At 43.3% G+C, this 27,952-nt stretch overlaps 1 protein-coding gene across 6 annotated transcripts in view; it reads right to left on the bottom strand.

Annotated features, from left to right (window-relative positions):
• Nucleotides 1-27,097, bottom strand: part of NHSL2 (NHS like 2) — a 73,998-nt gene extending 46,901 nt beyond the window's left edge. Inside the window, exons 1-2 of one of the 6 annotated variants that reach the window (XM_064278556.1) lie at nt 26,754-26,813; nt 12,283-24,800 (exon numbers count right to left, since the gene is read on the bottom strand). Coding sequence is in view for 4 of the 6 variants with exons in the window: in XM_064278550.1 (XP_064134620.1) it covers nt 26,754-26,781 (28 nt within the window). In the remaining 2 variants the exon portion in view is untranslated. The other 5 variants (XM_064278550.1, XM_064278553.1, XM_064278551.1 and 2 more) reach the window with 5 other exon arrangements.
• Nucleotides 27,098-27,952: the final 855 nt, after the last annotated feature.

Raw genomic sequence — 27,952 nt, 5'->3', positions numbered from 1 at the left:
GCAGCCATCTTAGATGCATCAATTAATTGGTCTCAAGCCACCTGGTGCAAAGGAGAATGAAGAACACCAAGGACACAAGGCAATTACGAGCTCAAGAGACAGAAAGGGCCACAAGATCTAGAGACTATATCATCCTGAGACCAGAAGAACTAGATGGTGCCCGGCTACAACTGATGACTGCCTTGACAGGGAACACAACAGAGAACCCCTGAGGGAGCAGGAGAACAGTGGGATGCAGACCCCAAATTCTCATAAGACCAGACTTAATGGTCTGACTGAGACTGGAAGGACCCCAGTGGTCATGGCTCCCAGACCTTCTGTTGGCCCAGGACAGGAACCATTCCCAAAGCCAACTCTTCAGACATGGACTGGACTGGACAATGGGTTGGAGAGGGATGCTAGTGAGGAGTGAGCTTCTTGGATCAGGTGGACACTTGAGACTATGTTGGCATCTCCTGCCTGGAGGGGAGATGAGAGGGTAGAGGGGGTTAGAAGCTGGCGAAATGGGCATGAAAAGAGAGAGTAGAGGGAGAGAGCGGGCTTCTCATTAGGGGGAGAGTAATTGGGATTATGTGTCAAGGTGTACATGGGTTTTTGTGTGAGAGACTGACATGATTTGTAAACTTTCACTTAAAGCACAATAAAAATTATAAAAAGAAAGAAAGAAAACACCCCATATAGCACCACCCGCCCAGGACTATAGGTGAGAGTCTCCACACTACATGCTCTGTGACCAACCACCTGGGCACCTACACCCTTACCAACCAGTAAGTGGTGGAGCACACACACAACACCCAACCTAACGACCAGGGAGAACATCACTTACAACCACGGCCAGGTGACCAACAGGACAGATTCATCACCCCACCAAAAAATGCCACGTACATCATCAACAGCCCTGCAAGAACAGTGAACAGGTTCCTGGGCTCACACACCTAGTAGCTGTTCTGACCACTTGGAGATAAGAGGTGAGAGCTCCAGTGAGGCAAGATTAATGACCAAAGTAGCATTCACATCCAGCCTACTTGGACAAATCAAAACAAAATAAAAGTTCAGGACACAGTAAACAAAAACACAATAAATAAATATATAAATATAATAACTTAGCAATGCCTCAGAGACAACAGTGAATATCAAATCACATAAAGAAGCAGGACAAGACAGTTCCAGCAAGTGATCAAAATAAAGAACCAGAAAACCTCCCAAGGGAAGATAAGGCAATGGAATGATCTGATAAAGAATTCAAAAGACTAATACACAGAGCTCCTCAAGAGATCAAGGAGGAGATCAGGCAAAACACAGACCAAACAAAGAACACACAGACAAAGCAATAGAAGAATTCAGGAAAAAAATACAAGAACAAAATGACAGAATAAACAGGCTGCTAGAAACCATATGGAAACAGCAACTAGAAATCCAAAAGATTAACAATAAAATTTCAGAATTAGACAACTCAATAGAAGGTCATAGAAGCAGAATTGAGACACTGGAAGTCAAAATAAGTGAGATTGAAGATAAATCCCCTGAAACGAATTTGTTTGAGGAACAATCAGAAAAAAAGAATGAAGAAAGCCTAAGAATTATGTAGGACACTATCAAGAGGAAAAACCTATGAGTGAGAGGAGTACCAGAATGGGGGCGGGGGGAGGGAAATGGAAAACATAGAATTGTCAACGGTTTGCTGGCAGAAAACTTCCCTACTATCACAAATGATGAGAAGATATTTATCCAAGAAACTCAACAAACTCCACACAGGATAGACCCCAAAAGAAAGTCACCAAGACATATCATAACCAAACTTGCCAAAACCAAAGATAAAGAATCCTGAGGATGGCTAGGGATAAACAAAAAGTCACCTACAAAAAAGAATCAATAATCCTAAGCTCTGATTACTCAGCAGAAACCATGCAGGCAAAAAGGCAGTGGGGTGACATATATAAAGCCTTGAAGGAAAAAAAATTGCCAGTCAAGAATTATATATCCAGCAAAATTGTCTCTCAAATATGATGGTGAAATTAGGCCATTTACAGATAAACAGAAATTAAGGAAATATGTAAAAAACGAGACCAAAATTACGAGAAATATTAAAGGGAGCCCTCCTGTTTTTTTTTTTTCCTGTTAGAGAACCAATAACATCAGATGACAATCCAAGACTAGGACACAGGACAGATCAACCAGATACCAACCCAGATAGGGAATTCACAAAAACAAAACAAAGCTAAAAGACTGAAAATAGGGAACCAGAAACGTCAATATGTAAACAACAATAACATCAAAACAAAAAAGAGAAAATATGGTGTACTCATAAAACTTCCATATGGGGAGGAAGTCAAGGCAATATCAAGATATAAAAGACTGGTTTAAACTTAGAAAAATAAAGGTAAATTTCAAGGTAACCAACCACAAAGGACTCTAACAAACCTACCCATCGAAAGAAAAAAAAAACATAAAGACTCAGCAAACACAAAATCAACAATAATAAAAGAGATGAAAAGAAAATATATAAACAAAAAGAGCTCAGCACAGAAAATTAAGCAGAACAAAGAAACTGTCAAAACCACACACACACACACACACGCATACGAAACAAATAACAGCAGTAAACTCAAACCTATCAATAATTACTCTGAATGTAAATGGCCTAAATGCACAAGAGACAGAGAGTGGCAGAATAAAAAAAAGAAAAAGAAGAAAAAAAATTTTTTTAGAATAGATTGAAAAAAAACATGATCCATCTATGTAGTGTCTACAAGAGACACAACTTTGACACAAAGACATAAACAAACTAAGACTCAAAGGATGAAAAAAATATCAAGCAAACAATAACCAAAAAAGAGCAGGAGTGGCAATATTAATCTCTGATAGAATAGACTTTAAAGCCAAATTCACCATAAAGGATAAGGAAGGACACTATATAATGATTAAAGGGTCAATACACCAGGAGGACATAACCCTAATAAACACATAAGCACTTAATGACAGGGTGCCAAAATACATTAAAAAAAAACTCCAACGACATTGAAAAGAGAAATAGTTCCACAATAATAGTAGGAGACTTCAAAACACCACTTTTGGTGAAGGACAGAACATCTAAAAAGAGACTCAATAGAGATACAGAAGATCCAAATGCCACAATCAAACAACTCGACCTCATAGACATATACAGAATACTTCAACCAACACCAGCAAAGAATACATTCTTTTCAAACGCACACGCAACATTCTCCAAAAAGACCACATTTTAGGCCACAGAGTAAGCCTTAACAAAATCCAAACATTGAAATAATACAAAGTATCTTCTCTGATCATAATGCCATAAAAGTAGAAATCCATAGCAGAAACAGCAAGGAAAAAACACCAAATACATGGAAACTGAACAAAACATTGCTTAAAAACTACTGGGTAATAGAAGATACCAAGGATGGAATAAAAAAATTCATAGAATCAAATGACAATGAGAACACATCTTACCAAAACCTTTGGGACACAGCAAGAGCAGTGCTTAGAGGTCGATTTACAGGAATAAACGCACACATCGAAAAATGAAGAAAGGGCCAAAATCAAAACACTAACCCTACAACTTGAACAGATAGAAAGAGAGCAGCAAAAGCAGCCCTCAGACTCCAGAAGAAAGGAAATAATAAAGTTTAGAGCAGAAAGAAATGGAATGGAGAACAGAAAAACAATTGAAAGAATCAAGACCAAAATTGGTTCTTTGAAAAGATCAATTGACAAACCACTGGCCAAACTGACAAAAGAAAAACGGGAGAGGAACCGAGTAACCAGAATAAGAAATGAGACAGAAGATATCACAACTGACCCAACTAAAATAAAAAGGATCATAACAGAATACTACAAAAAATTGTACTCCAACAAATTTGAAAACCTAGAGAAAATGGACAAATTTCCGGAAACACATTACCTACTTAAACTAACACAAACTGAAGTAGATAACTAAACAGACCCATAACAAAAGAAGCGATTGAAGAGGTAATTTAAAAACCTCCCAACAACAACAACGACAAAACAGCCCTGGCCTGGACTGCTTCACGGGAGAATTCTACTAAACTTTTAATACTACTCAAGCTATTTCAGAGCATAGAAAAGGAAGGAATACTCCTAAACTCATTCTATGAAGACAGCATAATGCTGATATTAAAGAAAGGCAAAGACACCACAAAAAAGAAAACTACAGACCAATATCCTCCACGAACACAAACGCAAAAATTCTCAACAAAATTCTAGCCAATAGAACTCAACAGTATATCAAAAAATAATACATCATGACCAAGTAGGATTCATACCAGGTATGCAGGGATGGTTCGACGGTAGAAAATAAATCAACGTAATCCACCATATAAATAAAACAAAAGAAAAAAATCACATGATCATCTCAATCGATGTAGAAAAGGCATTTGACAAAGTCCAACACTTATTCCTAAAAAAACTCTCAGCAAAATAGGAATGGAGGGGAAATTCTTCAACATAATAAAGGGCGTCTCTACAAAACCAACAGCCAACATCATTCTCAATGGAGAGAGGCTGAAAGCATTCCCCTTGAGAACAGGAACCAGACAAGCATTCCGTCTATCACCACTCTTATTCAACATTGTACTGGAAGTCCTAGCTAGAGCAATAAGGCAAGACAAAGAAATAAATGGCATCCAAATCGGTAAGAAAGAGGTAAAATTATCCATATTCGCAGATGATACGATCTTATACACAGTAAACACCAAAGAACCCACAAGAAAGCTACTGTAACTAATAGAAAGATTTTAACAAAGTAGCAAGATACAAGATTAGCATAAAAAATCAGTTCCTCTACACCAACAAAGAGAACTTTGAAAAGGAAATCACCAAATCAATACCATTTACAATAGCCCCCAAGAAGAATAAATACTTAGGAATAAATCTAACCAGGGATGTAAAAGACCTATACAAAAAAAACTACAAAACACTACTGCAAAAAACCAAAAGAGACTTACATAACTGGAAAAATGTACCACGCTCATGGATAGGTAGAGTCAACATTGTGAAAATGTCAATTCTACCCAAAGTGGTATACAGATACAATGGAACCCCAAACCAAATTCCAACAGCATTCTTTAAGGAGATTGAGAAACAAGGAAGAGGCTCTGGATACGTAAAGCATTACTGAAGAAGAAGAACAAAGTGGGAGGCCTCTCACTACCTGATTTTACCCAGTGCCCAGTGCCATCGAGTCGATTCCGACTCATAGCGACCCTATGGGACAGAGTAGAACTGCCCCACAGAGTTTCCAAGATGTTAGAGCCTGTTATATTCTTTTTATATAGCCACTGTAGTTAGTCAAAACAGCCTGGCACTGATACAACAACAGACACATAGACCAATGGGAACAGATTGAGAACCCAAACATAATCTCATTCATGTATGAGCAGTTGATATTTGACAAAGGGCCAAAGTCTGTTAAATGTCAAAATGGCAGTCTCTGTAACAAATGGTGCTGGCATAACTTGATGTCCATCTGTAAAAAACTGAAACAAGATCCATACCTCACACCATACACAAAAACTAACTGAAAATGGATTGAAGACCTAAATGTAAAATCTAAAATGATAAAGACCATGGAAGAAAAAATAGGGACAATGCTAGGGGCCCTAATACATAGAATAAATAGTATACAAACCATTACTAACAATGTACAATCACCAGAAGAGAAACTAGATAACTGGGAGCTCCTAAAAATTAAACACTTATTCTCAGCAAAAGACTTCACCAAAAGAGTGAAAAGAGAACCCACAGAGTGAGGAAAAAAAAGTTTTGGCTACGACATATCCAACAAGGGCCTAATCTCTAAAATCTACAAAATACTTCGACACCTCAATAACAAAAAGACAAATAATCCAATCTAAAAAGGGGCAAAGGATATGAAAAGACAGTTCACTAAAGAAGACATTCAGGTGGCCAAGACACATGAGGAAATGCTCTCAATCATTAGCCATTAGAGAAATGCAAATCAAAACTACAATGAGATACTATCTCACCCCGACAATACTGGCACTAACCCCAAAATCATAAAATAACAATTGTGGGAGAGGTTGTGGGGAGATTGGAACTCTTGTGCACTGCTGGTGGGAATGCAAAATGATACAATCACTTTGGAAAATGATATGGCACTTTCTTAAAAAGCTGGAAATAGAAATACCATATCACCCAGCAATCCCACTCCTAGGAATATACCCTAGAGAAATAAGAGCCATCACACGAATAGACATATGCACACCCATGTTCATTGTAGCACTATTCACAATAACAAAAAGATAGGAGCAACCTAAATACCCATCAAGAGACGAGTGGATAAACAAATTATGGTACACACACACAATGAAATACTACACAGCAGTAAAGAACAATGATGAATCCAAGAAAGATCTCACCACATGGATCAATCTGGAGAGCGTTATGCTGAGTGAAATAAGTCAGTCACAAAAGGACAAATATTGTATGAGCTCACCATTACAAAAACTCAAGAAAAGGTTTACCCATTGCAGTTGGCTCCATTCCAACTCATAGCAACCGTATAGGGCAGAGTAGAACTCCCCCATAGAGTTTCCAAAGAGCAGGTGGTGGATTCCAACTCCTGACCTTTTGGTCAGCAGCCGTAGCTCTTAACCACTATGTCACCAGGGTTTCCATAAAAGGTTTACACACTGAAAAAAATCATTCTTTGATGGTTACAAGGGTGGGGAGGGAGGGAGAGAGGAAATCATGAACTAGCTAGTAGACAAGTGTCAACTTTGGTGAAGGGGAAGACAAAACACAAAACAGGGAAAGTCAACACAACTGGACCAAAACAAAAGCATAGAAGTTTTCTAGACACCTCCAGCACTGAGGAACTGAGTAGCTGAGGCTGGGGGCTTGCGACCATAGTCTCAGGGGATATCTAGGTAAATTGGCATAACATAGTTCATAAAGAAACTGTTCTACATTTCACCTTGGTGATTAGTGTCTGGGGTCTTAAAAGTTTGTGAGCAGCCATCTAAGATATCTCTATTGGTCCCATCCTGTCCAGAGCAAAGGAGAATGAAAAAACACCAAAGACAGAAGGAAAATATTAGCCCAAAGGACTAAAGTACCACATGAACCAGACTCCACCAGCCTCAGCCCAGAAGAACTGTATGGTGCCTGGCTACACCAACGACTGCTCTGACAGGGTTCACAACAGAGAGTCCTGAAGAGAGCAGGAGAAAAATGTAGAAAAGAATTCAAATTCACAGAAAAAAAAAAGACCAGACTTAACAGTCTGACAGAGAGTGGAAGAACCCCTGAAACTACGGCCTCAGGACACTGCTAACTCAGAACTGAAACCATTCCCGCAGCCCACTTTTGGACAAAGATTAGACAGTCTTATAAAACAAAAAATAGCATACATGTGGAATGTGCTTCTTAGTTCAGTCAAATATATGTGATGAAATGGGCAACTCCTGTTCAAAAGCAAGACGAGAAGGCAGGGAGGGACAGGAACTAGACAAATGAACTAGGAAACCTGGGGTGGAAAGGGGGAGCATGCTGTCACATTGTGGGGATTGTAACCAATGTCACAAAACAATATGTGTATAAATTTTTGAATGAGAAATTACCTTGAGCTGTAAATTTCCACCTAAAACCAAAAACCAAATCCATTGCCATAGAGTTAATTCCAACTCATATGAGTATGAAACTTTCACCTACAGCACAACAAAATTAAAAAAATAAAAAGAGTAGCCACTGATGCTGCTTATATATAACCAAACACCTCATGGAGTATGGTTACTTGGTTTGGAGGTTTAGGGTCATGGTTTCATGGAACATCCCAGTTAATTGGCCTAATAACGTGTTTAGTGCTTCTGTTCTACTTCCTAGTTCATTACATAGTTCCTGGGATCTTAAAAGCTTGGAAGAAGCCATCCAAGGCACAACAATTGATCTCAATTTGCCTGAAGCAACACAGGAAGGAGAGTCAAGAAAAGGAGGAGAAAATAGAACGTGTGGCTAATTGCTTCCAGGAACAACTGCCTCCTTTACCATAAGACCACAAGAACTAGATGGTGCCTGGCTACCATTGCTGAACATCTTGATCAAAGATTCTGTAGCAGAATCTTGATCAAAAGGGGGAAAATGCAGAATAGAATTCCAATTCTCATGGACTGCAGACTTTCTGGAGCCATGGAGGCTGGATGAATCCCAGAAACTATTGCCCTAAGATAATCTTTAAACCTTAAACTAAAAAATAGCCCTTGCAGCCTTCTTAAAACCAAACAATAGTTTAGCTTAACTAGCAAAAAATGTCTGCCTTGAGCATTGTGCTCTTTCAAGATCTATCTACATGGAATCAAATTGACAAAAGCATTCAAAAGATTAGATAGGAACCTTAGCAGGCAGTGAGTTTATGTTAATGGGGGAGGAACAATTCAGAAAAGGAAAGTGAGAAAGGTTACACAATTTGAAGAATGTAAATATAATATACATATAAATCAATGCCACTGAATTGTACATGTAGAAATTGTTGAACTGGTGTATTTCTGCTCTGTATATTCTCAACAACAACAAAAATAAAATAATTTAAGAAAAAAGATGGATGATAACAAATGTTGGTGAGGATTCGCACAAACTGGAACACTCATACTTTGCTGATGAGAATGTAAAATGGTACAGCCACTTTGGAGAACAGTTTGGCCATTCCTCAAAAAGTTAAATATAGTGGCACCATATGACCCACAAGTTCCAAAATAAATGAAAACATATGTCCACACAAAAACTTGTATACCAGTGTTCATAGCAGCATTATTCATAATAGTCAAAAAGTGGAAACAACCCAAATGTCCATCATCAGATGAATGGATAAATAAAATGTGGTATATTCAATACAATGAATGTTATTCAGCCATAAAAAAGAATGACGTACTGATACATGATACAGCATGCATGAACCTTGAAAACACTATGCTAAGTGGAAGAAGCCAGTCACAAAGGGCCACATAATGTATGATTCCATTTATATGGAATGTCCAGAACAGGCAAAGCCAGAGAGACAGAAAGTAGATTAGTGGTTGCCTAGGGCTGAAGGTTGAGGTGTGAGGAGAGACACATCCTGGGGGGAAATAAGGAGTGACTGATAATGGGTGCAAGGTTTCTTTCTGGGGTGATGAAAACCTTCCAAAATTGTGGTGATGGTTGTACAACTTTTGAATAAACTAAAAACCACTGAATAATGCATTACAGAAAAGAGAAAGAGAGAGAGATAGAACTTTGGCAAGTCAGAAGCATACCGCAGTATCATATTCAAACATCAAAACAAAGTCCACAGAGGGAGATCAGGCACAGCTATATGGCAAACAGTAGAAATTCTAGGGTGTCATAGTAGATTCCGTAGTGATCATGTATATATCAACAAGGTATGCTACCACTTGAAAGTAAACTGGTTGCTGCGGTGTAAAGAAATACACTGTATAGACAAGCACCTGACCCTTACTAGAGAGTCTTATAAAGTTCCAGATACCATAGCTTAAAAGGTGAAAATGGGGCTGAGGGTGGCACACGTGGTATGGCCACACACCCATACTAATAATTTGATCTGGATCTTTATCTTTAAATCTACTACCCTGACCCTGTTTTAGGAGGTCACAGCCTAATAAGGAGCCCCCTGATACTTAGAGATAGTTTATTTGCAAGATGGAGATACAGACCCTGCTGGCTAACTCTACTTAGACCTTTCCGGATGGAGATCTAGTTCAAGCTCTCAAACAAAGGGCTTGGACTTCTCCACAGCAATCGGCAAGGTCTCACGGCTTCCAATACTACCTGATTCTCAGATGGAATCTTTCTCCCTTCCTGATGATGAATCTATTGCCCAACCTCCACATCCACTCCCCAATTGTCCTTACCGGGGCCAGCCAGCGTCTGTATTATTGTGTCTTAGGTTGGACCAGATTCTTGCTTCCGTCTCTTCTCTTTAAACCTTGAGGGACCTTGTGTTTAATTCTGCTCTGATGTGACCTGATGAGCCCAGAACCCCTCTATCTGCCCCTGAGTGGGGACGGGGACCTATATATGGCAACCCTATATCATGAGTCCTCTAGAACAGCCTTTGGTTATTTAGGATCCAATATATTTCTCTTAACCAATTGAATTTATTTAATATTTGGATTCCAAAGATAACATAACCATATTTCAAAAGTTTGTGAATTAGAGAAAGAAATCACCCATAATTTTACCTTGTCCATATACATACATATTTTTGCATAAGTACAACCACAGGAAAGACACAATTTTGTATTAGGTTTTTTTACTTATTACATCACAGGAATTTTATGATTAGATTTTTTTACTTAGAGTCACTGTCATGTGAGGGAGAAGACAGAAGTCTCAGGCTCCATTATTTCAAACAATGATAATAGTAGTTAATATTTATACATATAGTCCGTACTATGTCCCAGACGGTGCTCTAACACTTTAACACTTTACTAAGCACATTACTCATTTACTTCTCACAACAACCCTATGAGGCAGATACCGTTATTTTCCCCATTTACAGATGAAGAAACTGAGACACAGAGAGGTTAAGTGGCTTGTCCAAGGTCAGACAGGTGGTAACCCAGGTTGCGTAGTACTAGACTTTGTGCTGATAACTCCTCTAGTGGGTCTCCAGTTTTCGCGTGCTTCAAATCTCCTGGAGGGCTTGTTAAAACAGGTTGCTGGGCCCCACTCCCAGAGCCTTCTAATTGAGTAAGTCTGGGGTAGGACCAAGAACCTACATTTCTAACAAGTTCCCAAGTGATGCCAATGTTGCTGGTCTAAGGATCACATTTTGAGAATCACTGCTATATTGCACCTCCACAGTAGGACATAGGTTTGAGATACCTTGGAACCCACATCTAGTCCTTACAGCGGCAATGAAGGGGGCATTACTTGTCCTTCAGCCTTCTCTTCTCCTTCTCTCACTCTTTCCTCTGTAACGATAGGACAGGCACTGAGGGGTTCCATATCACAGTGGGGCTGCCTAAGGAGGGGGCTTATTCATGCCAGTCTCAGACTCAATTAGCTAAATGCAATCTCATCCAAAATGCAGAACAAAATTCTAACTCACAAAAAAAAGACCAGACTTACTAGCCTGACAAAGACTGGAGACACTCCGAGAGTATGGCCCCTAGATAGCCTTTTAGCTCAGCAATGAAGTCACTCCTGAGGTTCACCCTTCAGCCAAAGATTAGACAGGCCCATAAAACAAAACAAGACTAAAGGGGCACACCAGCCCAGAGGCAGGGACTAGAAGGCAGGAGGAGACAGGAAAGCTGGTAATAGGGAACCCAAGGTCGTTGAGAAGGGGACAGTGTTGACATGTCATGGGGTTGGTAACCAATGTCACAAAACAATATGTGTACTAATTGTTTAATGAGAAGCTAATTTGTTCTGTAAACCTTCATCTAAAGTACAATTTAAAAAATGCAATCTCATTCATTAAAAGGATTGATAAATCAGTCCCTGGCTGTCAGACTGCCTGGGTTATCACTTGACTGACGTCTGCAGCCAACTAATCTTACTTACAGGTTAATAAGATTCACTCAAGATTAACTCAGCCAGACACCTGCAGCCTCCCGTGTTCCCAAAACTGGAGAGGCTCAGGCTTGTCAAAGACAGCAGCTTTCTAGGACAGTAAGGGTCACTTCTTGTTCTATCAACTAAGTAAAATTCAAATTTGTGATCTGCAGGATTAAGGCTGACCCATCTGAAAATCAGGTGGTGGGTGTGGGGAGCAAACTGGTTCAGTATTAATGAAGAGGAACAGATTTGTCCATAAAACCACAAAACAAATAAATCGCTTGAAAGTTTGGGCCTGTTTCCCATGAAGGCAGCTGTGCTACTAGGGAAAGAGGGTGGGATATGGAGTTGGACAGACCTGGCTTTGAGACTTGGCCTCATCACAACTAGCTGTGACTCCTCTCTGAACTTTGATTTCCTCACTGATAAAATGGGGCTGATAAAACTTCCACCCTGCTGCATACCAGGGCAATTAAAGGATCATAGTAAACAAGGCCTGGAATGATATTTTGGATGCTGGGAAGCACCTAGCCAAGAGGCTGGCCCATCTACAGCCCTTGAAGGTCACTGGCTGAGGAGACGAACCAGGAATGGAGATCAGATCTTAGAGTGGTGGATGCATCCAGGCCCCTAAGTTCAAAAACCAGTTTTTCTCTTCCAAAACCCCTCTAATATCTGCCTACGGCCTGGCCCTTTACAGAGGTCTCTCTGCCAGACAGTTACCTCATAGTGAACGCCGTGATGTGCCATCCGGTTCTCACCAAAGGAAAAAACCACTTTCGGTTGGGAGAGCTGCTAGACAATGGCGTTTTGCTGTCCCCTCTTTGGAGTTTGCTTCAGCTGAAGAAACTGCCTTGTCTAATGTCACACCTATATCCTGGGATGGCTCTCTCTTCACAACTCAGGACAACTCTAAGGGGTGATCTCACACCAGCGCTTCCACCTCCGATCGAGTGGGGCCTTTGTGGGATCTGTATTGCAGTTTACTTTATCCCCTTTGCTACTCCCCTTCCACAGATGTTGATTTCAAGAGCCTGTCTAATAAACTTCCTGTTCACTCATCTTCATCTCAGAGTCGGCTTCCTGGGACACCCACCCTCCCTTTGCAGTTTCTTTGAAACATGCCGACATGTGTTCTCATATTGGCTCTGGTATAACTCATAGGCCTGCAGCAGACATGTGGCTAGCTGTTAACTTTTCCCCTCTCTTTTCCTGCTAATGGCTTCTATGCAATCTCTCTCTTTTAAAAATTGTCAACTTTAACTTCTTTCTGTTAAGCTTTCCTTTTTTTTCCTTATTACGAAAACAAAACTATTTTATCACAGTTAAAAATCAGGACAGACAAACTGAAAGAAGAAAATAACACTCATAATTCTGCACACCAGAGACAACCACTGCTGTTACTTTGGATTTATCTTGCCAGAAATTTTCCTATGCCAAACAAATATGGGATTATACTGTAGATATAAGGATTTCATTTTACTTGGATCCACAATCAATGCCCATGGAAGCAGGAGTCAAGAAATCAAACGATGTACTGCACTGGGCAAATCTGCTGCAAAAGACCTCTTTCAAGTGTTAAAAAGCGAAGGTGTCACCTTGAGGACTAAGGTTCGCCTGACCCAAGCCATGGTGTTTCCAATCGCTTCATATCCGTGAGGAAGACCAAAGAAGAATTGATGCCTTTGAATTATGGTGTTGGTGAAGAATATTAAATATACCACGGACTACTGAAAGAATGAACAAATTTGTCCTGAAGAAGTACAGCCAGAATGCTCTTTAGAAGCAAGGATAGCGAGACTTCGTCTCACGTTCTTTGGACGCAAGATGAATTGACACAGTGGCTGCAACAGTGGGCTCAAACATAGCAACGATTGTGAGAATGGTGCAAGATCGGCCAGTGTTTCGTTCTGTATGTAGGGTTGCTATGAGCTGGAACAAACTCGACGGCACCTAACAACAACACTGAAAATATTGTTTTGTGATGTGCTTAAACCAACTCTTACTTGCTTGGTATCACAATAAATATTTTCTCCCGGCCATGTTCAGCTACCCTATGAGAACGAGAGTGGGGAAGTGAAGACTCAGAGCCTGTGGGCAGCCAGAAATGCTAGTCCAGCCCCCCTCAGAAAATAGAGATGGGGAAACTGAGGCCCGGAAAGACGAAGGGCCCCTTCTCAGGTCCCACAATGAGTTAACATGACAGAGAATCCTCCCCACCCACACTGAGGCCATCCAGATCACCTCCTGACCTGGCCCTCAGCCTGTCTTTCCAGATGTCTGAGTTGCCCAACCAGGTTCACACCAGGAGAGGAGCAGGAAATAGGATTTGTATAAAAGAAATGCAGGAAAATGAGGACAGCATGCCAGTGTTTGTGTCTGGGTCTGGGTCACTTTTCAGGGCTCAGATCCCAGCCCTCAGACAGGAGGCCGTGGTTCTGTATTTGATCCTCCATAATCTTCGAGCTTTGCACAGAGCGACCCTCCTTGCAGCTACCAGAAAAAAAAAAAAAAAAAGCAATAGCTTAACTAGTGAAGAATGTCTGCCTTGAGCATTGTGTTCTTTTAAGATCTATCTATCTGGGCTCAAACTGATGACAGCAACTGGAAAGATTAGCTAAAAAATTTAGGGAGCAGTGAGTTTATGTTAATGGGGGAGAAACAACTTGGGAAAGGAGGATGAGAATGGTTGCACGACTCAAAGAATGTAATCAATATCACTGAATTGTACATGTAGAAATTGTTGAACTGAGGGCAGGGGCCGGGGACATCACTTCTGCAACACTGTGGTCTGATAGAGAATGACTATAGTATGATCGAATACGCAATACCATCTCCTCCACAAGCGTGTCTGCCACCTGTCCTTCTCAAATGGGGGTCCAGAGTGGGAGTGTGCCTACAGGTGGACAGGAATTTTCAACCTTGCCTGCACCTTAGAACCATCCAGGAGCTTAAAAATACTAATCCCTGGGCTCCACCCTCAGGGATATTGATTTGCTTGGTCTGGAGTTGGGCACCAACATAGGCAGTTTTAAAAGTTTTTTTTAAAATGATTCTTTCTCTCTCTCTCTCTTTTTTTTTTTTTGACCCTTTATTGAGTCCCTATTATATGTCAGGCATTGGGAATGCCCTGTACATGCCTTATCTCTAATTCTTACAACAAACTTCCATTTTTAAAATGATACTGAGAGAGACCCTGTAAATTGCCCAGGTCACACAGCTAGTAAGCAATAGACCTGCACTTAAATTCATGTCTGACAGTTAATTTCCCAGCCTACCCTGTAAAAATAGATACAATTTCTTAATCACATATCCCCAGGTGATTCCAATGGGCAGTAGGGTTGATAACACTGGGTAAATAGTGGTTGGTGCCGCTGAGGCATAAGGTAGTTTTCTGGGTGGTTCTTCTGGCCCAGTAAGTAGTAAAGGATGAGAAAGCCTCCACTTGGGCAACTTCTGTGGTTCTTAATCCCAGCTCTGTGACTTCCTAGCTCAGTGACCTTGGGCATGTCACCACCCCTCTGAGAGCCTCTGTTTTATCTTCTGTGAAATGGGTAGGTTTAGTTGGTGGCAAATTTTTGTTTTTCTTACTTAAAACGGCTAAGTGCTATGGCTGCTAACCAAATGGTCGGCAGTTCAAGTCCGCCAGGCGCTCCTAGGAAACCCTATGGGGTCGCTATGAGTCGGAAACGACTCGATAGCACTATTTTTTATTTTTATTTTTACTCAAAACTGCAGAAGACTTCAGGTGCATGTGTATGCGTGTGTATGTGTTTGTGTGTGGGTGAGAGAGAGAGAGATTCTGACAGGGTCACCTGAAGTGCAGATGGGCTGGACCCCTTTTGTGCTCAGTGGTGAGGGTACATCCAAGGGCCTAAGGCCCGCCCTGCTAGTCTGCCCTGGTTTGGCATTCTCTCAGCAGGTTCTGAAGGCTTTGCCTTGGGGTGGGTGGGGGCTCTTTCTGGGCCTTTGTTATTCAGCCAGACCTCAGCTATGCTGACAGCTGCATAATACCATACAAACCATCTTAGGACAGTGTAGTGATAATCTCACAATAGTAGCCTATTCCAGGCTAGAAAGAAAAGGGGCAAAGGCTTCAGTGCTATTCATTTAATACTAACTGGAGATTTAAAAAGAAACAACAGGCTTTGCTGTGTATTAAGAAAAGCCCAGAACTTGGCATACAATGGGCCAGCTTAGAGGGATGGAGCCTGTGCTTTCTAGTGGGCCCAGATACCTCTCAGCAGCCCACTAAACTCTGCAGCTGCCAAGGGTCAAGGCGCACTTCCCAGATTTGTAGGGTAAGAAGCAAAAAAAATTTGAGTTAGGCCGTCCCCTCTGACTCCTCTCCCTTCCTCTAAAACAACTTCCTACCCCCTGGAGTTTCAAATGTTCCCACCTTCCTCCTCTACTGTCTTCAGCCCCTAAATCCCTCTGCTTCCCACTCCATAGGCCAGCATTTCCTGAGTCTGAGGAGCCCTTCTGAATATCAGAAAGGAAGAGGAAATCTAGAAAAGAGAGTGGCGCCCCTCCGAGGAGCGTTCGGATCTACTACACATACACTGTCTGGGCCACTTGGGCACACCCACTGCCCAGCAAACATACCTGGGTCGGCCTGTATTCGTATCCATCCTGGGACCCTAATACTCCCCAGTATGTTTTCTCCTTTCCGAAATGGGCGACTGAGAGCTTGACGTAACTAATGCTATGATGAACCTATTAAGTTTTTTATTTCTTTGTTGCCTGCCTTCTCCTTTCCACATACCTTTGTTAATGACTTTGTTTTGCTCTGTCCAGCCACCTGTGACTTATGACCCCCCCCCCCAGGAAGATTAGAGCCCAGATGTCTGGATGTATATCTTTAGCCTGACAAGGAGATATCCGGCATGTATCTCTTTAGTCTAATAGTCTCTTATAATTACCTTGTAATGAATAACTCATCTGACCATGCCATCTGTGGGCTACAAAGACACTTCTAACCTTTGTAAAAATCATATATAAGCTCTAATGTAAAAATGCCTTTTGGGACTCCACAAAGACAGCCTGTGTTGCTGTCAGATTCACGTTGGTGGACACCTACTAAATAACCCTTCTCACTCTTTCTAACTTGGGGTACATTTTGTTGGCTCAACTGATCCAGGGCATGGACCCTAATCGGGCAACAATCTTAATGAAATTTTGTTCGCCTACTCATCCAAGGACCCCTTGAAGGCAAAAGTAAGTATAATGTCTGGATTCTTCTCAGGGCCTGGCGCTGAGTAGATAATAAGATTTTTAAATGAATGCGTGAAACAATGTGCACACAATAGTCTGGTTCCATGTTTCAGCTTAATGGTTCCTCGACTTTGCAGCAGAAGCCATAAGTGTAGCCTAAGATTCCAATCCCAGCTCTGCACTTACTGTATGACCTTGGACAAGTCACCTCTAAGACTCAGTTTCCATATTTGCAAAATCAAGATAATAATAATACTTTGCAAGGTTGTTTCAAGAAATAATGTGAATGTGTCAAGTACTTAGCCCAGTGCCTGGCACATGGTAAAGACCAAACAAGAGTAGTTGTTATGTCTACTTAACCTCCCCACCCTCCCCTAATGCCAGGAAGTTGAGACACTACTCTTGAGGCTGAGTGGAGGACCTACTTACCCAGGTGGTGCAGAACCCCTGGTCTGGACATCCTCCTCCTGGCTAGCTTCCTTTCCCACATATCCTGCAACACCCCAGGCAGGTTGGTTCATGCAGCAGGGCCCCTGAGTGTGGCCCCAAGCCACCTTGCAAAAGCCCACTCTCCCCAGGTGGGGCAAGCTGATCCTCAACTAGCCTTCACTCCCCTTTCTCCAGGCAGAGCCAGAGGATGGGGAGATACGTTCGCAAATTGTTTTCCACTGTTCTGAAAACTCTCAGTCCCAAAATAACGCACAGTAGTCTGCTTGGCCAAGCTACTTTCCTAATTCCAATTGCCATAACAACAAGATTAATGAAGGAGCAATTTTTTTTTCTTAAAATAATTTGACCTGTTCCATATCAACGGGAGATTATTTTGGTTTCATACACAGCAGGGGCTTGGTAGCCAGCACCTGCTAGCACCTTCTGCACTTTGGAAGGGATGTGGATTTCCAGGGAACCACTGGGGAAGTGGCACAGGGACTGTGGTGGCCATGTGTGCTGAGGAGGCCATGCCCTCAGCGAAGAGAGCAAAAAAAAAAAGTGTGAGCTCTTCAGAAGTTCCTCCTTGGGGCTGTCAGGGTGAAAGGATGGAGGGGTGGAAGATGGGCCAAGCCTGTTCAGCATCTTGTCCAAAGCCTAAGGCCTATGTAAACAAACTCCCTGCTGCTAGGTCCTCCCTCACTGTGACCACGGGCCAGGAGAGGAGTCCCTGGGCTGGGCCTCTGTTATGGATAGCTTGCAGTAGAGTAACAGGAGGAGGCAGGGCTGCACAATGTGCCTAGTATCTGATTCTATTTGTGCCTCAGCTGGCTATTTGTGGCTAGGTTCCTTTACAAATTTACTCACTCACTCACCAGACATTACTATGTGACTGGCACCATGCAGGGCCCTTGGGGCCACAATAAAAAGCTCCCAGCCTGGTGATAAGGAGGTCATTCTCCAAAGCTACCCTCTAGGCCAACACTTCTCAAACTTGACGTACATTTGAATCATCAGGGCATCTTGCTGAAATGCAGCTTCCAATTTAGCAGGTGGGGAGGTGGTTGTGTGCTGGGATTCTCTAACTAGCTCCCAGGTGATGCTGATGCTGCTGGTCCTCAGATCACACCTTGAGTGGCAAGGATCTAGGCCAAGTAGACACTGGTGGAGAAAACATGCTGGGGGAGGAGGGAAACATTTCACCTCTCTGTCCTGGCATTCTCTGGGGATGTTCAGTCTCTGTGGGTTTCAGCTGCACCTCCCCTGGTAGGTGTGGTTTTCTCACTGAGAGGGAGCCTTGCTTTGCTTCCTGAGGCACTTTTCTAAATCTGTGGGGTTTTAAATAAACAAGAATGAAAAGGTGGGACAACCCGGGTAGTCAACATCCCCAGCTCGGAGGCCACCATAATTGCTTCAGTTCCTTCCTGGGGAAGTTCAAGTCAGCCATCTGAAACACTACATGGAAGGGCAAGCCCCAGACCTCTGTAATTAACATCCTGCTTGAATGCACACTTTGCAGCAATGTGTTGTAGGGAATACAGTAGAAGTCAAATTCCAGCTTTGTCTCTTCCTAAGCCCTGTGACCTTGGGCAAGTCACTTCACCTCTCTGTGCCTCATTTTCCTCATCTATAAAATGAGGATCATACTCATAGCTAACTCACAGGGGCATTTTGAAGATTAAATGACCTACTATTTGTAAGGTGCCTGGCACACACAGAAGGTGCCAAAATGATTAGTTCATTTATTCAACAGATACTTATTGAGCCCTTCCTGTGTACTTGGCACACAGGCATTGGGGGATACAACAGTGAACAGGACAGACAAAGTCCCTGCCCTCTGGGAGTTCATATTTAAGCTGAGGAGACATGAACACAGAGAAGGAACCAGCCAATGCAAAGAGTAAAAAAAAAATAAAAAATCTTGTGTGGCGGGGGAAATGGCGAATCAAAGGCCTGAGGGTAGGAAAGAATGAAAGAAGGCAGCTAGTGTATCTGGAGGGTAGTGACTGAGGGGGCACATAGCAAGTGCTCCATAAAGACTTAACTGTCCTTGTGGTTAAGGTCAGGATGTGTGCATTGTGCCAGGGTGTCCGGTTGCCTTGTGGATGGATGGTAGGCTAGCTGTCTTTGGCTTTGAGATTGGCTGAGTTAATGAACAGATAAGTGCTCCAAACATTACAGAGCCCTGAGCAAAGGCTGGCTACTGACAAGGCCGGGATCACGGAGCACACCACTGTGCCACTGCGTGCAGTTTTCCCCTCTCATGTTGACAAATCGCCAAGACCTGTCAATCAATCCCCTAAGTCCCTCTCAAATCTGTTCCTTCCTCCCCAGCCTCACTGGCACCTCCCTAAATCAAAGCCCCATTACTTCCCACTGAGACAACTGTAGGAACTTTTTACCTGCCTTCCTGCCTCAATTCTTGCCCTCCTGCCTCAATTCTTGCCCTTCTATAATCCAGCTTTCATGAGGCCACCAGAGTCATCTTCTAAGTACACTCCTCTGCCTCAAAACCTCTGTGGGCCCTGGGTTGCCTTCAGGATAAGATGCCATTTCCTCAGCCTGGCAGACAAAGCCTCCCTGTCAACTTCATACATGGTACTTCCTTTCACAGTGCCATTCTCCTGCATATATTATTCCTTTGCTGTAGGGTACCTCTTTCTCCCGCCCCTTCTTTTCCACCTAGAAGAAGTCTACCCATCCTCCTAGGGTCTCTGTAAAGTTTTCCCAACATCTCTTGACCAAATTTGTCATTCCTTCTTCCGAGGCCCCAAAAGATTCTTTCCTCTATGTGGGTCTGCCATATCTCAGTTCGCAGGTTCACATACAACACTGGATGGTGAGCCCTGTGAGGGCGGTGAAGACAGCCCTTGAGCAAAGCAATAACATTGTCCACCAGTATAGCCCCAGCATCCAGCTTAGCTGATCCTAGGGCTCATGAACACAGGGCCCAGGTAAGTAACACTGAGAGAAGCAGGTGGATGGAGCATGAGGTAAACTGGAGAACCCCAAGCCCACCCCCAAGGTGGAAGTACTCCTCAGTTTCAGCCAATGAATTCCATGTTGCAAGATGTTATGATTTTCTAAAGTGAATTGGCAACTAACTCAAAGTATTTTTAAAAACCGTGGAACAAATAAAGCTGGCCTTCAGGCCACACTTGATCCGCCTATCATTTTGCAAGCTCAGAACCTGTTATATTTTGTGGAATGAATGAATTTTACAACTACTCTAAATTTCAGAGGTTTGGGAGAGTTTATGTCCAATTAGTTAAGTTGCTACTTAGCTTGCCTTTTTTAGTGTAAGGACATGAAAGTCAAAATCAAAAGCCAAGTTTTTACATTTCTGTCTTTCAAAATGAAGCCCAACCTTCCTTTTACTTGGTGGCTTTAGCACTATCACATTTCCTGGGTAGCTCACAGGCCTTGTGAGCAGGGCTCTAACCTCAATTGTGATGACATCCCCTCTTCGAGATGTGAGTCACCCCAGAAGGAAGGGATGGATGCAGAGGCCACAGAGCCTGTTTCTGCAGTGGTTCATTTGTAGAGTTTGGTAACTTTTTCAAACCAAACTGTGCAGAGGATGCCAACAGCTCAGTTTCCTCCAGCCTCCCCCACCCCATCCCGCCTAGCTTAACCCAAGTGAGGGAAGGTTGGAGGAGATACCGAGGATTCTGAATTGCAGGCATCAAGGATTCAAATTCCTTTCAGGCCCTGGCTCTCTGACCCAGGACTCCTACCTGCTGTGGGTTGCAGGGTGGAATTTTTTGCAGGGCTGGGACAGAGGGCCTTGAGCTGCCCAGATCCCCCATTCAGGACCAAGTCACTCACTCCCTCAGCTGCAGTGGATGTTGGCTGATGGATCACAGCTGAGTCTCTCTCCAGGAATTGCCCTTGTCTGAAGGAAGCTGTCTCACCCAAGGTAATGCTCCTCCCCTGGGGGTGGTGGCAGCTCACATCCAAAGACTAATCAATGGGGGAAAGTAGAGGCCCAATTCCCTTGCCTCAACTGGAGCTGTCTGGGGCGCTATCTCAGTTCAAGAGCTCCTTGTGGGATCAGCTAGGGTCTCTGCTGTGACAGCATTGCAGTTCAACTCCCCCCTCTGACCAATCCTGCTTCCCTTACTCCCTCACCAGTGCCGTTTTGTAGAGCCAAAACTCACCAATTGCTGTAGAGTTGATTCCCACTCACGGAGACCCCGTGTGTTGCAGAGTAAAACTGTGCTCCATAGGGTTTGCAAGGCTCTGACCTTTTGGAAGCAGATCACCAGGGCTTTCTTCCAAGGCACTGCTGGGTGGGTTCAGACCATCAACCTTTAGGTTAGTAGCCGAGTGCGTAACCATTTGCCTCACCCAGGGACTCCATTCTAGAAAGCAGACCCCAATAAAATTCCTGCATGCAAATCTCTGTCTCAGAATCTGTTTCCCGAAGGACACAGATTACAACAGCCCTCTGCCTTGGTCCCATTTCACTCATTGCCCTTTCTCCCTTGATGACTGCAATTACGTCAAATGCTTCCCTGATCACATCTTGAGGGATGATCCCCAAATCTTTCCCATTGCCAAGGCTCCCATTCTGTCCATTTGTATTTCCCAGAGCCTGGTGGACATCTTCAACTGGATGTCCATTTTTTTTAGTCCCAAATTTTATATATTTAAAATAGAACCCTCTCCCACTATCCTAAACAGCTTGTCTTCCTGACTTCTCTATTTCTATTAATGCCATCAACGTCTCTGGAATCCCAGGCTGGAAACCTCAGCATCATCTTGATTGGCCTCCTTCTCAGAAACCTTTAGCAGCTCCTAGGTGCCTACAGAAGAGCCCTGGAGCGCAGTAGTTAAGAGCTCAGCTGCTAACCAAAAGGTCAACAGTTCGAATCCACCAGCCGCTCCTTGGAAATCCTGTGCGGCAGTTCTACTCTGTCCCATAGGGTCACTATGAGTTGAAATCGACTTGATGGCAATGGATTTGACTTTCGGTTTAGGTGCCTACAGAATACAGATCCATGCTCCTCGCATTCAAGACCTTCCCTCTTGACCCCAATCAGCCTTACTTCTTGCCAACCCTCTAATTCAAGAGTTCTTAAGTTTTTAATGGCTTGGACCCCTTTGGCAATCTGATGAAACCTATGAACCCTTCTCAGAATAATGTTTTTAAAGGCATAAAATAAAATATGTAGAATTATAAAGGAAACCAATTATATTGAAAGAGTTATCTCTCTCTACATATATATATTAAAATTTTTGATACATTTCATTATTAACACATTAAATAACATGATCTAGTGGTGGGTCCAATAACTACCATAATTTTGAAGTAGTGATGAGTATAAATGGTGTTTCACAATATCTGCAGCAACTGTAATGAGATATAAAAGTATCTGCAGTTCCTATTGGAGGCAAAGTCACAGGTACTGCTAATACTACTGTGGCTTGTTGTCTACATTCATAATCAAAGGGCAAGCTACATTTCAATTAGAGGTTAGTGACAATAAAGTTGCCATTTTTCCCCCTTCTAAGTACACAGACTCTTGGTTAAGCATCTCTGTGCTATGACATGTCTACACTATAGCTCAAATTGGATATTTGTACTTCCCAGAACAAATTTCATACATCCTACTCCCACCCTGGTTTATGCTGGGCACTGGACCAAATCAGCCCCCGTCTCTATGTGGATCCTCTGCAGCATGCTGGCCAGAGCTTGGGGCCCAGAACAGAGCAACCACTGCCTGCCAGGAGCACAAACCCCATTTGGGCAGCTCTTGGAGGGCCTGGCTTTTCTCCCCTTAGGTCCCAGACCCTCTATGAGTGACTTTACATTTCTCCGCTGGCCCTACACTGGTTACCTAGGCACCAAACTCACAGGGTAGCTCAAGGTCGTCAGGTGAACATCTAGTTATGCAGCGTCTAGTTGAAGATGTCACCTCCAAGATGATAAGCTGTGGGAAGGTTACCACTCAGCCTGGGCCCTTCTCCTGAGCCTTGGCAGCTGGGAATCACCTCGCTCTCAAGCTTATAGGATGCTCCCTACTGTTACCTTGCTGCTGCATGCTAAATGTTCTGCAATGCCTGGGGCAGTCCTATGCAATGAAAAATTGTTCTACCTAACATGACAATCCTGTCCCCGGTAGGAAATACTGAGTAGGCACTGTAAATGTTTGCCGAGTGCCCTGGTAGTCCTTGTTGGCCAGAGATGCCAGTGCCTGAGGCGTGGCCAATCAGTGGGCATTTCTCCCCACTCCTCCCATTTTCTTCTGGCCTGAAATCCCAGTGACCTTCACAACTTGGTTTGGGGCTAAGTAAGGAGTCCTGGTGGTGCAATGATTAAGCATTCAGCTGCTAACTGAAAGGCTGGTGGTTCAAACCCTCCCAGTGGCTCTGCGGTAGAAAGATCTGGCAATCTGCCCCTGTAAAGATTACAGCCTAGAAAACCCAGTGAGGCAGTTCTACTCTGTCACATGGGGCTGCTATGAGTAGAGATTGACTCAATGGCACGTAACAACAACAATAACAACAGATACATAGGATAGTGAGAAGTGTTCCCCCACTGTGGTCACCTCAGCTATCAGTTCCAAATCCGAGCTTTGTCAGGTGTGGGTCTTTGCTGAGTCAAAAGCAGGTGCCCGGGCTTGGCAGCTGCCACCAGGGTGGGGAAAGTTGGCAGGCAGCTATTTTCAGTTTCTTCTAGGTGCTTGGTGGCCTGGTACCCTAGACAGGTCCGTCCAAATCCTCTCTGCCTTGGAACTTGAGCTCAGCAGTGGGAACTCTTACCAGGACAGGAAAATGTTCCAACTCCCACTATGCTTTTGTGGGTAAACCATTATCCAGTTAGGAGTTGCCACTAGTTATCCTGCTGCTCACTGCCTTTGCTTTCCATGAAACATTTTCATTTCCTAAAAGTACCTGGTCCCATTTCTTTGGTCAAATTGCTCCAGGAAATGGCTGCAGTCTATAATATGGCAAAGGAGTGACTGACTTCTTCCATTAGTTTGACCTGTATTCCGATGGAAAAGGATTAGTCACTTATTGCAAAAACAATATTCTGTGACTTTCATATTATATCTCTTATGAATAGTGAGTACTTACATAGGGCTACATATTATAGTGCTTTATACTTTATAAAGCACTTTATATATGAGCATAACTCAGATATATTGTAGGCTTGGTTCCAGACTACTGCAATAAAGCTAGTCACACAATTTTTTTTTGTTTCCCAGTGCATATAAAAGTTATGTTTACACTATACTGTAGTCTATTAAGTGTACAATAGCATTATGTCTAAAAATAACATACATACCTTAATTTTAAAATACTTTATTGCTAAAAAATGCTAACCATCATCTGATCCTTTGGCGAGTCATGCTCTTTTTGCTGGTAGAGGGCCGTGGTGCCTCAAAACAATTACAATAGTAACATCAAAGATCGCTTATCACAGATCACCATAATAGATATAATAATAATGCAAAAGTTTGAAATATTTTGAGAATTACCAAATGTGACACAGAGACATGAAGTGAGCACACACCGTTGGAAAAATGGCGCTGATAGACTTGCTTGAAGCAGGGTTGCCACAAGCTTTCAATCTGTAAAAAATGCAATATCTGCGAAGCACAATAAAATGAGGTATGCCTGTATTAGGTTGAATGATATGAAATTGCTGCTATGCAACTGTTTTTATCAATTTCACATGGTTCAACTTAATACACTTTTGTCAGTTTCACATGGTTCAACTTAATACATTTTCTCATGTATTCATTCCCTAACACAATCCTGGATAGATATTTTTAGCCCCATTTTTGAGTAGGGACAAATTCTTGGAGAGGCGAAATGACTTTTGGCTACGGTTATATAGCTAGAAAATAGTGAGGCTGAGATTTGAACTAAGCCTGTCTGATGCCAACCCCCATGTGCTCTTGGTTCTAAGCTAGGATGATTCAGCCTGGAATCATCAATAACGTAAGGAGAGGCAAGGCTGTGAGCTGATTCTGCTAGCCTACCCCAGTCCCCTGGCTGGTGTACTCTTCACCTTTTCTTAGTTAGTGGAGGAGGAAATCTATGGGTGCATATGTGCCTGGGGCAGAAGACTCTAAAGCTCTAGTTTTAGGGCTTTGGGAACAAAAGGTACAATAAAGACATTACCTAGAGCATGTTAATTCATCCATTCATCCCTCCATTATCCACCCATCCATCCATCCATCCACCTGCCCGCCTGCCCGTCTGTCCATCCGTCCGTCCGTCCGTCCGTCCATCCATCCATCCATCCAATAGAGCTCTACTTGGTAGCTACCATGTGTATGTCAGGCTCTGTACTAGATGCTGAGCTACCAACATTTAGGAAAAAGTCTTAATCAGCAGGGCTTCTACCTTTTGGCTAGCTGGGGAAGGGGGATGAAACAGTAGAAGCTGGAGTTAGGCCATCATGTGTGTAGAATTTTTATTTGTTGTGAAGTTGCTCTGTCTTCCTAGTCGTGTTCCTCTGGCCCAGGCCTAATTTGTAGGGAAGCCGTATTTTGTGACCAGGCAGGAAGAAGCTGAGCTGGATTGCCTGGTGCTTCAGAAGTCTGATACCACTGAGAGTTTCTAGGCTGCAGGGCTGGAAGAGATAGCAGTAGGAATGAAGAAGGAATGTTGGTGTTCCACCTGTAGGCATGGCAGTGAGGAAACTAGGGGGTGGGGTTGGTCAGAAAGAGCTCCCTCCCCAGGCTGCCACAGGAGGAATTCCTTTTTCCTGAAGCCAAGCCCACTTCAAACCCTTGGCTCAGCCCACCTCCCTGGGCTTGGGCTGGCCAGCTAGGGAGGGTAGCCTGGGGTACCGCTGGTCTGGAAGTCAGGCAGCGGGCATGAGGGCCATCACCTTTGCTCAGGACAGCATGTTGCCCTACAGATAACAATCACAGTTCTCAGCCTCGTACCCTCAGGGGGTAGGGGTGGGGGGCATGTGTGGATGGCCAAGCTTTCAAGCCTCATGTGGAGTCCAAATGATTCCCACACCTGGCCTAGCTCAGGCCAGATCAAAGCTAGCTGCCTTGTCCCCAGCGCTCTCCAGTCACCTGCTATTATGGATTGAACTGTGTGCCCGCAATATATATGTTGTGAATCCTAACCTCTATGTCTGTGGTTATAATCCCATTTGGGAATGAATTGTCTTTCTTACATTAATGAGGCAGAATTAGCATAGGGTATGTTTTAAATCAACCTCTTTTGAGATATAAAAGAGCAGATCAAGTAAGCAAGCACAAACAGAGGGGAAGACACATGCCACATGATTGTCAAAGAACCTAGGAATAGCAACTGAAGAGTCGAGGACCTCCCCGCCGGAGTGAACAGAGAGAGAGGGAGTCTTCCTCTCTAGCCAGGGTCCTGAATTCAGACTTCCAGCCTCCTAAACTGTGAGAAGATAAATTTCTGTTTGTTAAAGGCACCCACTTGTGGTATGTCTGTCATAACAGCACTAGGTAACTAAGACACCTGCCCTCTCCTGCACTGCCAGCGCCAGGAGCCAAACCCCAAGCCTCAAACCCCAATATGCAGTATGCAGTTGTTCCCACACTCACCATTCCAGGCTCTAGGCTGTGCTGCCATGGCTGTCACCACTGCCGCCCAGGACCAGTTACTCTGGGACCACTGAGTTAAGATCTCACAGTTGAATAAGCTGCGATGTGAGCTCCTCCCACCATACCCTCCTGACCCCACACCAAGGCTTTCCTCAGAGCCACATTGCCACACCACTCTGCTTTTTGAAAAAAGGAAATGGGTCGAGTAGAATGAGAAGCTGTGCAAAGAGGCACCTCTGAAGGCAAAGAAAGGGGAACCTATGACAGGCCTTTAGATAATCACCCCCTGAGCACCTGGGATCTTTTCCTTATCTCTGTGGCCAGCAGGGAGGAAAGGCCTTATGTACTTGGGTTGGCTGTATGGCCCTGTAGCAGGCCAGTAAGGCTAGTGAGTATATTCGAGTCTACACACTAAGGCACTGAGAGGCCTCAGGAGTTGCCCAGAGTGGTGAAGTTGAGGTTTTTGCCTTTAGCTTCTGACTTTTAGTCCTACTGACCACAGATACACACATATATACACCAGGCAACATTTTAGACACCTCTGCCTCCTAGCCCTACACATCTGTCAGTTTGTCTTACCGTGCTGCCTTGTGTGTTGCTGTGATGCTGGAAGCTATGGCACTGGTATTTCAAATACCAGCTGGGTCACCCATGGTGGACAAGTTTCAGCTGAGCTTCCAGACTAAGACAGACCAGGAAGAAGGACCTGGTGGCCTACTTCTGAAAAAAATTAGCCAGTGAAAACCTCACGAAAGCAGTGGAACGCAGTCTGATATGGTGCCAGAAGATGAGCCCCTCAAGTTGGAAGGCACTCAAAATATGACAGGGGAAGAGCTGCCTCCTCAAAGTAGAATTAACCTTAAGGACATGAATGGAATCAAGCTTCCAGGACCTCCGTTTGCTGATGTGGCACGACTCAAAATGAGAACAGCAGCAGACATCCATTAATAATTGGAATGTGGAATGTATGAATCTAGGAAAATTGGAAGTCGTCAAAAATGAAATGGAATGTATAAAGATCAATATCCTAGGCGTTAGTGAGCTGAAATGGACTGGTATTGGCCATTTTGAATCAGACAATCATATAGTCTACTCTGCTGGGGATGACAAATTGAAGAGGAACAGTGTCGCATTCATTGTCAAAAAGAACCTTTCAAGATCTATCCTGAAGTACAACGCTGTCAGTGAAAGGATAATAT

The sequence above is a fragment of the Loxodonta africana genome, chromosome X, assembly GCF_030014295.1.
Source record: "Loxodonta africana isolate mLoxAfr1 chromosome X, mLoxAfr1.hap2, whole genome shotgun sequence".
NCBI lineage: Eukaryota > Metazoa > Chordata > Mammalia > Proboscidea > Elephantidae > Loxodonta > Loxodonta africana.
The sequence above is the reverse complement of the archived record's forward strand: the minus strand, read 5'-3'. Positions and strand labels throughout refer to the sequence as shown.